The sequence below is a fragment of the Cariama cristata genome, unplaced genomic scaffold (genome assembly GCF_000690535.1).
Source record: "Cariama cristata isolate BGI_N322 unplaced genomic scaffold, ASM69053v1 scaffold11804, whole genome shotgun sequence".
NCBI lineage: Eukaryota > Metazoa > Chordata > Aves > Cariamiformes > Cariamidae > Cariama > Cariama cristata.
Genome location: NW_009613537.1, coordinates 1 through 12,467, shown reverse-complemented (window position 1 = coordinate 12,467; position 12,467 = coordinate 1). Strand labels below are relative to the sequence as shown.

Genomic DNA, 12,467 nt, shown 5'->3' with positions numbered 1-12,467 from the left:
ACGCTCTCAACCAGGCTCCTGAACAGGCTGAAGTCTGCCCTCCAGAAGTCCAAGGTAGCAGTTCTGCTGACCCTGCTCCTTACTTCTTCAAGAACAGAGAACTCTATCATTTCATCACTATGCCCAAGATGGCCCCCAACCATCACATCACCCATAAGTCCTTCTCTGTTCACAAACAACAGGTCCAGTGGGGCTAGTTGTCACTCACCAGCTGCGTCAGGAAGTTATCTTCCACACACGTCACAAACCTCCTAGACTGTTTCCTCTCTGCTGTGTTGTATTTCCAGCAGACATGTGGTAAGTTGAAGTCTCCATGAGAACAAGGGCTAGTGACTGTGAGACTTCTCCCAGCTGCTTATAAAATATTTCATCTGTCTCTTCATCCTGGTTGGGTGGTCTATAACTGACTCCCACCATGATATCTGCCTTGTTGGCCTTTCCCCTGATTCTTACCCATAAACACTTGTCCCTTTCATCACCATCAGCAAGCTCTAGACAGTCTAAACACTCTCTAACATACAGGGCTACCCCACCAACTTCTCTTCCCTGCCTACCCCTTCTGAAGAGTTTATAGCCATTCATCACAGCACTCCAGCTGTGCGAGTCATCCCACCATGTTTCCATGATTGCAACTATATCATAGTTTTCCAGATGCACAATGGCTTTCAACTCCTCCTATTTGTTGCCCATGCTGTGTGCATTGGTGTACATGCACTTCCGTTGGGCCACATTTTCTGGGGGAGAAGCCGTAATTCCTATGTGACTGTTCTCAGGCACTTCCATGGTTTCTAACACTTCAGTAACCCTTGCATCTTTGCTGCCGCAAAGTTAGCCCTGCTAACTCTTGCGCAAAGTTCCTTTTCCCCCTTTCAGACAAGTGTACCCTTGGTGTTACAAAGAGTGACCCATGATCAAAAAGCCCAAAATTGTGCCAGCGACACCAGGCTCGGAGCCATGTATCAATCTGCTGGCTCTTCCTGTTTCTTCCCTCATCATTCCCTGCAACTGGAAGGATAGAGGAGAACACTACTTGTACTCCTGATCCCTTAACCAGTCATCCCAAGGTCCTGAAGTCTCCATTTACTTTCCATTGGAGTTTAACAGAGGGATTTAAAGATCCAAAGATCTGAATACATTCCTGATAGAATTCCACTGAAACAAGGTTAGGACGAATTTGGTTCATTTTTTTGTTGTTTGTTGTGGTTTTTTGTTTTTGGTTTTTTTTGGGGGGGGTGTTTGTTTAGGTTTTTTTCTTTTTCATGTATTTAGAGGTTTAGTGTTTGAGAAAGGATAGCTAAAAATTACAGATCTAAAATGCATTCCCTTAAAACTTAAAAAAGAAGGAATATAAAGCAGGTAGTTGATTTCAATGCCATAGAAACAGTATGATTCAAACAGTGAAATGAGATTCAGGAGCTTTGGATTTGGTTTCTGACTTTCTAATAGAGGTCTTTAAAAGCTTGGTGAATTAATTATCTCTCTCATTCTTCTCCAGTCATGTACATACTATTAGAACCTGAGAATTCAAATATATTGTGTTAATAAATTTAATGTTTTGAGATACCATGAGGCAAAATTTGTGAGCCATTCAGCTACTAAAGCAATAGGGAACATGAGAAACAGTCCTGCATGAATTAATATTTTTATAAAACAAACCATAAAAGGAATACACGTCAGCGTTAGCATGGAGTAAGTTGTCAGATACCCAGATGACTTCAAAACATCCACTTCACGTTCTCTAATACTCATGACCTTCCTTTGATATGCAGGTTCCCATGCATAAAGTTTGAGGATCTAGACAATCAAACAAACGTATTTTAAGAAAACAAAAAACCTGTGACCATGTTTCAGAAAATAAGCTTAAGCTCCAAATGTCATTTTCAAATATTCAGCAATGCCAAACTACAAAAATTTGAATGTTTTACAAATGAAAGTAAGGCATGAGATAATGCTAAATTAGGTTGTTCTTATGGAAAATACACTCTAGTCACTCTTAATTCTTCAGATTTCAACTTGCCCCTTATGTATCATAAATAATCAGCTGGTTCGTTTCAAAACAGGATAAATAACAAAAATGAGGTAACTTTTAAAAGTGCTTTTCTTCTATGCTAAAATTTCACTTTGCTAATGGTTTTCAGACATCTATTACATATTTTACACTCTCATTAAAAATGTGGTAGTAAAATTAATGCATCATGGATAGAAAGTTTTTCAAATCAAATTAAACCACTAAATATTTTCCAAAAACACTTAGGCATTACCTTTATTCCATGTAACATTTCACTTAGTAGCTTGACTCGTTGATCCGAATACTTCATTTGGCTTTTCTGGTTAAAAGACAGCAATGTTTTCATTTTTCAATGAGCAAAAAAATTTGGAAAGTAAAATATGCAGTGTACTGTAGGCAATAAATACCTTTTATGCCATTTTTACCTTCCTGAAAAACACACTAGCACTGCAGCTATATTATTTTCAGATATATATGTAGTTAAAAAAAAAAAAATCGATAGGACAAAGGATTAAATACATTAAAGTAATATTTTTCCCTAAAATATCTTAAAGAGCGCATTTCAATTTTTGTCCTTTTTATTTCTCTACACATTATGTTAAAATCTTAACAGGCTTCCAGTTCCCAGGGTGTTCAGGAATGATAATATGGTTTTAATCTTAAAAATCACTAAGCAGGTAAATACAGACTCAATAGCAATATAGTAGAACACTATATACACACATACATGAATATATACATAACACTATATGGATATGAAACACTGTATACGTATGTATGTATATATATACTGGAGTTAGGAAGAAAGTTTCCTCTGCAACTGATTAATACATTGTTACTGGAAGAACCAAAGAAACACAGAAATTATTCTCACTCCTATGCTATACTCAGGCTCTGCTGCACCTCCCATTTCTAAAACACTAATTAACAGCCTCTTTAATGTTTTGAGTCTTATTCACATACGACAAGTTGCAAACTCTTAGACAGAATTATTTTATTTACCTTTGTATCCCTTTTCTATCTCCCATATCACAGTAGGGATGTAAGCGCATATGTAGCTGCTGCATCTCACTTGCAAAAGAGGTGAGAGGGTTTTTTGGTTTTGGTTTTGGTTTTTTTTTCCCAATGTCTCTAAATTGTCACAGCCTTACAAAAGTATTAATGGAGACTCAGAGTCTTCACTGTGTGTTGCACCATCAAAGGCAGAATAAGACAGAGACACATAATTGCCTTGATAGCAATGCAGAACTTAAGGTTGTAGTATTTTTTTTTCAGTGGAGCTTACAAAAATTGTCATAGCAACAGGCAATACAGTGCCAAGAGAATTGTGGCATCAGAGAAGCAGAAAAGAAGTCAGAACACACGCAGTGCCTCTATGGGAATTCCCATAACCTCAGAAGAATGTGCTAAATTTGAGTGAGCAGCTTAGCCTGAATAATAAAAGTGGAAGAGGGCCATAATCCTACAAAATTCCTTCTTTAATGGAATTAACTCATGTAATATGCAAAAACATAGCTATTTCCTAAATTCAGTCATACAGTAATTTTTACTATATACAAAAGTATTGTTTCAGAATAATGAAAATTTATGTATCCAACCTAAATACTAGTTTAACTATCAAACATACGGCTTTCCTATTGCAGTTATGCTTCCCCCCTCAATGCAAAACGGCTAGGGCTTGGCGTTTCTTTGTCTGGGGTTTAATTTAGATGTACCAATAGTATCCTTATACATGCATAATTTACCGCCCCCCTTCATTCCTGTATTATGAGAACTTAACCTCTCCTTACCGTGCTTATTTAAATATCTCACCTTCAGTTTTTTTACTTTGGCTGCAATGAGTGCATTTATAGGTATAACCAAAAGCAGCAGTGCAACACCTGCTACGACTGAGGGGCCAAGTTCTTTCCAGAGAAAGACAACAGCCATAATGATCTGAAAAGGTGCTGACCACAACAGGTTGATGTTTACAGTTAGCTCCATGAGTTGCTGAGCATCTGCTGACATCAGGTTAACAATTTCTCCAGTTGTATATTTTCGTCGTGAGGAATTTGCTAAAGTTAAGGCCTGCAGCCAGAAAATACAGAGGTCAGAAAAATCAACAATTTTGATAGGTCAGGACTAAAGGATTTAGGCCAGGACTAAAAGGAAAATAATTAGAGCAAAGCTGAACTCAGTGAAACCGACTTGCAACTCTTTATAGTAACTAAACAGGACAACAGTGCAAAAAAGGGCTCAAAAAGCCTCAGCTTTGGCCTAGCTTAGAATCTCTGAGTGCAGGAACCAGCTACAGTAGGCTTCACAGTAAGCACATGTTCTAATCTCAGTGTGGCAGGCAGATACCACAAGTCCCAGGTGTCTTGGGACTGACACCCAAACACGTACACACACACTCTCCCTCTGTGTTAGTGCCTCACGTTCTTCCACTCTGTCACCTGCAACTCCTGCATGTAATAAGCCAGTGCTGCAGCAACTCACTCCACCATCCATCCCACGTGCAAAGCACAACCTGACCCGGCACTCACTAATCAGCTCTGAGTAGAGAGAGGAAGAAGCTGTATCTCTATCCTGTAGCTGCAAAAACTTGCCAGAAGATATGCCGACCCCAACAAGAGCCTCTGTTCACGATCTGATGTACTGACACACCTTGATATGTGACTTGAGAGAATGAAATTCCTTTATTTAACTGATTTGCAACTTACAAGTAAGTTCTACATACCTGAAAAGTCTATGTCAAAAGATCAGTTTGACTCTCTTGAGAAAAGAGACTGCATTTTAAATTAACACAGACAGTAATTTATTTCAGATTTGGATTATCTTTTGGCTTCCTTAACTTGTGCTTAATAGTTAAATACTGCATTAAGAATATCAATGCGCCATGGTCATAAGGTGCAGCACTGAGAAACAAGCTTCATCTCATATACTACATATTAATAGTATAGTAAACATTTTTATGTTTTGCAGGTAAGACAGCTACTCTTACTTCTACATTATTAGCACCTGCATTTCTTGTGTCTAATATTGCTGCCACCTCAGCATATCTTATTAAAGGTGGGATAAGTTATAGATAGATTTCCACAGCAGTTAGCCATCTTTTAAACATCTGAAAAATAATGAACCTACTGGGTATTCAACTCAACAGAAAATCAATTTCACTAAAATCAAGGGGGAAATTTCAGCCTCCAAAGGAGACAATGTGGCAAACTTCAGCTTCTCATATTCACTACCACTACATAGTAAAAAAAGCGATCATGTATACCCTTACTTTTTCCATGGCATCCAACCTAAAAAGTTTTCCCAGTTTTCTCAGTACATTTGGGAAATTAACCCATAATCAAAATAGGAAGAGTTCAGTTTCTACACATATCTCCAGTATGTCTGTACAGGTGGGTGGCAGAAGTACGTAATTTCAGGATTGGAGTCTTACAATAGAAATGTTGCTGAAATTCTAAATTATTATAAATAAATAATCATCATAATATAAAGTCAATCTGTTAGCCTGTCACCAGTGTATAACATCCTGGGTTTTGATCATGCTGGTAAGCATACTGTCTTTTAACACTGTGTGTTTATTTTAGTTTTGAAAGAAAAGTAGAAGAATACGTGATTACCTTTTTGTATATCAGGCCAACAACTGCAGTCTTGATTTTGACTGCAGTAAGCATGTTGTTGCGCTGGTATAACTGATGGAGAAGAGTTTGCGAGAGAACTACAAAAAACAGGGCAATAGCATAGCCATATCCACTCCCATATGAACTGGGATGATTTTCACTGACCATTATCATTGCTCTGAAAATGAAGGAAAATAAATTTTAAATTCTGTGCATTAAGTCAACAGCTGACAATAAAAAGTTCAATAAACTGACATACTGGCAACTTGTTTAAGCAAGAAAAAAATTAATTAGATATTTGTACTTAGAAAGGTTGCAACTACCAACCATGAAAGTGAGAGACAAAAAAAATCTAGAGGAAAATTCTTATTTTTGTGTTAGTAAAAAGTTATCTTAAATAACGAGCAACTGTGATGTCTTCAAACAGATTTTATGGTTAACAATTTTGTTCAGGATTACACTGACTCAGGGTATAGTTTGGAGGTTAACAATAATTCTGTTCATTAACTCTTTTCTTTATAAACACACAGGTATGTGATAAATTCGTAGCACCTGCTTGGTAAGCACAATTTCTAAAAACCACTTCCATTAGCCTCATGGTACTAACAACATGATAACAGCAGAGTCATTGCAGTTTTCCATTAAATGCTGAAGCGGTAGACATTATTATATATTTAAGTGGGTTTTTTTAAAACAGAGATGGAAAAATATCAACAAAAAAGCAGGGAAGTTAAATATCTTGGTATTCCATTTTTCTCAACATTTGATTTTATATTTAAGTATACTAAATACTTAAATACAACATTGTGGAATGGAACTTCTACTGTTTTTTATCTCAGTCCTTTGGCTAAGAAAGTCCTGATCCCTTTGAGCTTTCCCTCATTAGATTATTTTCAGATCATCAGAGGGGCAGGGGAGGGCAGGCAAATAAAATCTTTATACATCTAAGCTGCTGCTTTGTTTGGTTTTGATATTAGTAACCATTTAGGTTTATTCTTACTGTTACTCTCTGAACATGAAGCGAAACACATTAAAAACTTACTTCATTATTTGTGGACTCATGAAAGCCAGAATGTCAGCTGTAACTTTCAGAAACGCAACTTTAATCAATAAAAATTTAAATGTTTGCCATAATGGCGAAATCAAAGATGGTTTATGGAAACTTGTTCTCTTAAATAGCAGTCTTTTGATGTAAGAAGCCTGAAAGGTTATAAAAATATGTACAGAATGAAGAGAAAAAATTATTTTTTAACTTCACTCACACTTACAAATATAAAATATGTAATATTACAGTCCCCATCTAAAGCCATCACTGCACTTATGATCTGAAAAAGGAAATTTCCTACAGTTAGAAGAAAAGCTTTGAGGTAAGAAATGAAGTCTGGTTTTACTTAGCCTGGCTAGTAGTCTTTCAGGAAAGGATAAGTATCATTTCTAGGGTTACCCCAATCATCCACAAATATAATTAGAAAATAATTTAATCCTCAAATGATTACCACAGATCAAAAAAAAAAAAAAATCTATCAGAAAAGCAGAGGTAAGCTTCAACATATATGCATTATTATTTATGGCAGGCTTACAGCAACTTTATACTTAAGGTTGACTAACCCTTCTATTCTTTCAGAATATTTTCAGTTGTTAAGTAACTATTTTTTTCAGTTTGACTGTAGCTCGAACAATTGCATATATTCTTACAAGAGCTCAAAAGAAAAAGAGTTAGGCTTTCTCAATTATCACAGTGTGAAGGACAGGGTATTTTTTACAGATTACTTGCATAATATAACCAGTACCTGAATTAAAAATTAGCCTTATTGAAAAATACCTTTGAATGCTTTGGTAGAAAGGGTTTTGGTGTGTATACCATGAGTGGAAGAAAGGGCAAATCTACAAATAGCTAAGAAAATTACTGAAGAGACACAGTAAGGTCAGACTTTGCAGGAGCCCTCTTCTCAGTAAGTCATTAAAACCCAAAAGCTACACTCTCACTGGATTTACAGGTTAGGTCCTCTGTCCTGTGAGGTTCTGAACATTACAGAGCTCCTACTGCACTTTAACTACAACAACAAAATAATAACTGTGACTGAAACTGCCAAGGATTTACATGAAAATCACACAGGATAACTCAAGCAAAAAAAACCCCAAATATCTGTAAAACTCAATATTGTTAAAATTAAAGAAAACTGAAGCCTGTTTTGTTTTGTGTCTTCTGTAAGCCAGAGTGTCTACTGATAAGCAAGGTGGTAACAGACTTACCTTTGTATTTCAGGTAGGGAGAGAAGACAAAGACATGGGAAAACAGGTAAGTTCAGAGAGAAATTAGTTGGACAGTTTTGACGAAGACAGTAATTAATCACCAAAGTAAAAGTCACAGCAGATTCTCTATCACTTGAAGTGTTAAAATGTAACTATGTATCTTTCTAAGAGGTAAGTTTGAACTTAAACGGCCTATAGCCACACTAGAGATCACTGATCATGACACTGAGTGGCCTTTGTGATCTACAAAATGTAGGCTGTTCAATAAACAACATTTTAGAAACCTTCTCCAGCTTCTAAACACCTTAAATTTAGAAAAGGATATTGCCTATTGTCAGAATTATAGCTACCATTAATCCTATGGTAGACTTCTGGATTTCTTTTCTCCATTGCTTTTCAAAGTTAGGACAGATGCTGTACGGTGAATCACTTTCATTCAGTTCAAACAGGTCATCCCTTTCCAATGGCTTCTTATAGCCTATAGATATTATTCTGAAAGAAAGCAAGGAATTTAGAGTGTATAAAATAGAGCAGACAAACAAGCAGAACTACTAACTCAAAAAGCTAATGATACAATTTAGTGTATATAAATAAACTATAATCAAAATAATATATGTAATCCTATAAAGGCTACAGACTAAATAGTGGAATATACTTACAGTCACCTTAAATACACTGAGATTCACCTGAAGTAAGAGGAGCCCAAGCAGACTGTCACATCTGAACAGCAAATTCTGAGGAACCTCTGTACCTCAGAATCTGTCTACATTTCTGATCCTGTATTTCTTTCTAGGAAAATGTACTATTTCATAAACAAACGTGTGTAGCATCATTACCCACTTACGATTGTGATCTGGAATGAAACACCTTTTCTATCACAGGACTGCATTATCAGAGAATCATAGAATGAATCTTTTTGGTTAGAAAAGACCTTTAAGATCATCGAGTCCAACTGTTAACCTACCAGGTCTACCACTAAATGATGTCCCTAAGCACCATGTCTACATGTTTTTTAAATACCTCCAGGGATGGTGGCTCATTATGATGTGACGCATCTTTAAACGAGGTAATGACATTGAACTATTGGGTTTCAGCACAAGTACAATGGAAGTCTCCTTACAGCAGATCTTCAGCTGTTAAAATTTTGTTTTAACAGAATGCTTTTACTCACTTAGGTGCCAACAAAAATTAAAACTGGTCTTAAAAATGGCAAAATAGGGCTGATGAATACAGTGAACCTAGAGGAACTCTGAAAGAAAAATCAACAATTTGGAATTTTTGACAAGCATGTCAGATTTATGACAACTCAAAGCAAACTGTGTCGTACCATTTCTGAGGTGAGGAAAATGCAAAAGGATTAACATTGACGATGTTCTCTAACTTAAGGGAAGTCCCAAACATCTAGGAATCAATGACAGACACATACATAGACACTGGCGTGTGTGTCCTGTCAGTGGCAGCTCTAATGTTTTCAAGCTGATGGAGATTTCCCTCCCTGAGGGCCACCACACAAGCATAGTGTCTATCTTCTCTAGCATGCACTTCCACTGTATCATTCCTGTACCCGCCAGTGTCAGCACTGGGCCTGGGGCTAATGTCTGTGCCATTGTGCTTATCACAGGACAGAAAATAAGACTCAGAAACGCTTCTTTGGAGGTTGTAAAATTCTGGTGGTGGTGGTCCTCACTATCCCCAAAGGCCACTCAAACATCTACTGAAGCTGTAGCGTTAATACAAAGTAAATTTGCCTCACGCTTGATAAATTAAGGCAAAAATAACACAGCTTCTCACTAAGAGCACCAGCTTTTGAGACAAATGAGGAAAGCAGACCAATTGGTACTGGGGTGGGACCTGGTGGTAATTCTGCATAACTCATCTCAATGCTAAAACTCACTGCGGCCAGAGCATAAATAGATCTACCAAATGTTCCCCGCACCATAATCTCCAGATTGCCTGAATTCTAAAGAAACATAATAGAGCATTATGGGTTTACTATGTAACAATTAACATAAGACTTCCTCATTTAGATTGCAAGCACTTAAGGTGAATATATATTAGCCATAATTTATTGTGTTTGCTTGTGATTGGAAAGAGGGCGCACATCTGATGTTCACGGTATTAGGTTAATTGCATCCAGTTATTCCATAGCTAAACAAGCTCTCACTGAGCAGAACTCAAATTCATTTTTTTTTTCCCTCTCTTCTTTTGTTCAACATTGTGGAATTGGTTAAAAAATAAAATGGATAGCCTAGCTTGAACATTTGGGTGAACACTGTGACATAACGCACACATAAACGTCATATAAAAGCGCTCCATTCAGTACACTGCATAAGTTTCTAGAAAAACTGAAAATGTGTATTTATGGTGTAGAATGTTACGGATTGGTAAAAACCAAATCTACTCTGAAACTGATGGTGAACTCCTAACTTCAACAGGGCCAGAGTTTAACCAAATACTCTGACTCCTTGAAACAATCTGATTGTTTTGTCCCAGCTTATTAATAGCAAATACCATTTTCGGTTTTTCCTTAGAATTAGCAATACTGAATAAAGCAAGAAACAGTTGTAATACTCTTAAAATGTTTTTTCTCACTTTTAGATTTTTGAAGTGTATATGTCTGACTCAAATGATTTTTAAAGAGGAAAAAAGAAAAATGTTAAAAATGAGTAATGGTCATAAGATAAAACACATGAAATTGTTTGAAATAACATTCAAAATATTAAGCGACAGGAAGCCACATGACTTGATACAGTCGAGCTTTCAGTTCCTATTTTTGGGTGAAAAATTTCCCAAAAAGCAGAGGGACTTTATTGATGTTTATGAGTAGGTGATCTACAGTAACAACACGCGGCCTGCCATAAAAGAGGGAGGAAAACGAGCATGAAATTGGCTACTTGGAAAATACCTTAAATGTACTACTGAATATTTATTCCTAGAGAGATCTAGCAAGTTGTTGTATCATTACATGGAGTATAAAGGAAAATTTATTTTAGTCTATTGCCAAATCTACAGACGGATAATAAATAAAAAAGGATAGTCTAACTTGGCCTTTTATATCCCATTGTCTAAAAATATTGTCTATTGTGACAAGACCATTGTACTTAGTTATCAAAAGATTAATGTTTTAAATAATGCCATCAGATAATGTATAAAATGACTGTTACTATGTATAAACAATAATTCACAAACTATTTGAATAGGACCTCTAAAAGTTGTAAAAATTGATTTTTGTACAAAAAGCTAACAGCAATCTCAGGCTCAGGGTAGAATGACGGTGTGGAATGTAAGCACATGCTCTACAATTCTGTGAGCATCAATGAACATTAACAAGCAGTTTATTAAATTCTCACCTGCTAAACCAGGAATATGTTAATTTACTGAAGAAAAAAACATTCTCTTCTGGGCTGCGTTTCTGTTTAAAAAAGAAAAAAGTATCAATGTTACTTGAAAGACCAAAGAAAAAGTTGGTTTTATTCTTTTTCTTTTACTAAACATGTAATTTTTAGGAGCTTTTTAATTCTGAGCTATAATAAGGTCTATACTTAAACTTCTTTGTGTGTTACCTTCTCCCACCAACATACGCTAACACAAGGTATGAAGAATGAAAGAGATTTAGAGTCTCGTGACTTACTAGAGTCACAGACCCTAGAGAATGTTCACACCAACAGCAAAGCCTAGGAGTTGGACTTGATGATCTTCATGGGTCCCTTCCAACTTGAGATATCCTATGATTCTATGTCCCATTCAAGCAAACCTTCCTTAAATCTCTGACAGTTAAAACCCTGCGGGTTTTTTTTTTTTTTCCCCCATTTGAAAACCTAGTTTTCAAGCAGTTATCAACTGCTAATACCTAAAGAACAGCAAACTCCTTCAGACCCTAAGAGACAAAGTACTACTAACGTGTACTGTATGCACAAATGAGAAGAATATGAGGCTTGTGTGCTGCTGCCAATTCCGTAAGTCATTGGAGATAAGGGTAGTAGAGAAAAACAAACATGAACTCTCCCATACTTCTTGAGGAAGGTGTATCCACACCCAAGCTTGACTTCAGGACACCTGGGGAGTAAATTCTGTCCCTCAATAATTACCACCTTAGAATAATTTCTAATCAAAGATGCTGTTACAGTTCTTTTCGGTAGGTGGTATAAAAAACCCACCTATCAAAAAATGTATGCTGTGGGTGCTCTGAGATCCTGTATACTTTCCACAACCATTTTTCTTGTACTTTCAGTGAAAAGCCAAATGATTAAATGATAACCCAAGAAATAAATACGCAACAAATATGTATGCCCTCCTTCTCTAACGAACACATCTGCTCGTGCACCTACTCGCCCTTCACGATCAGATGTAAATGTTTGCCACGGTCCATTACGCTTCACACCCACCCAGCGTTGTTTGAATTATTATCTTTTACTATTGAAGAACGTAATAGAAGTCTTGGTCACAAACATTCCCTGCTTAAATCCTACTCCTATGCCTATCGGTGATAAAGTTCCTATTTACTTAAGAGAAGAATGGTAAGAAATACCGAACGAAACACTGGCCTAAATATTTATTCCCTTCTTCTAACGTCAAAGGACACACAGCCAGCCGCA

At 36.5% G+C, this 12,467-nt stretch overlaps 1 protein-coding gene across 1 annotated transcript in view; it reads right to left on the bottom strand.

The window, feature by feature from the left end:
• The window catches only part of LOC104160831 (multidrug resistance-associated protein 1-like), a gene marked incomplete at both ends in the record, with an annotated part of 18,899 nt that extends 7,615 nt beyond the window's left edge, over window positions 1–11,284 (bottom strand). Inside the window, 7 exons of the mRNA XM_009699063.1 lie at window positions 1,657–1,794; window positions 2,262–2,327; window positions 3,821–4,075; window positions 5,620–5,797; window positions 6,662–6,819; window positions 8,223–8,364; window positions 11,223–11,284. Coding sequence (XP_009697365.1) covers window positions 1,657–1,794; window positions 2,262–2,327; window positions 3,821–4,075; window positions 5,620–5,797; window positions 6,662–6,819; window positions 8,223–8,364; window positions 11,223–11,284 — 999 coding nt within the window. The remainder of the gene's footprint in view (window positions 1–1,656; window positions 1,795–2,261; window positions 2,328–3,820; window positions 4,076–5,619; window positions 5,798–6,661; window positions 6,820–8,222; window positions 8,365–11,222) is intronic.
• Between the last annotated feature and the right edge of the window lie 1,183 nt (window positions 11,285–12,467).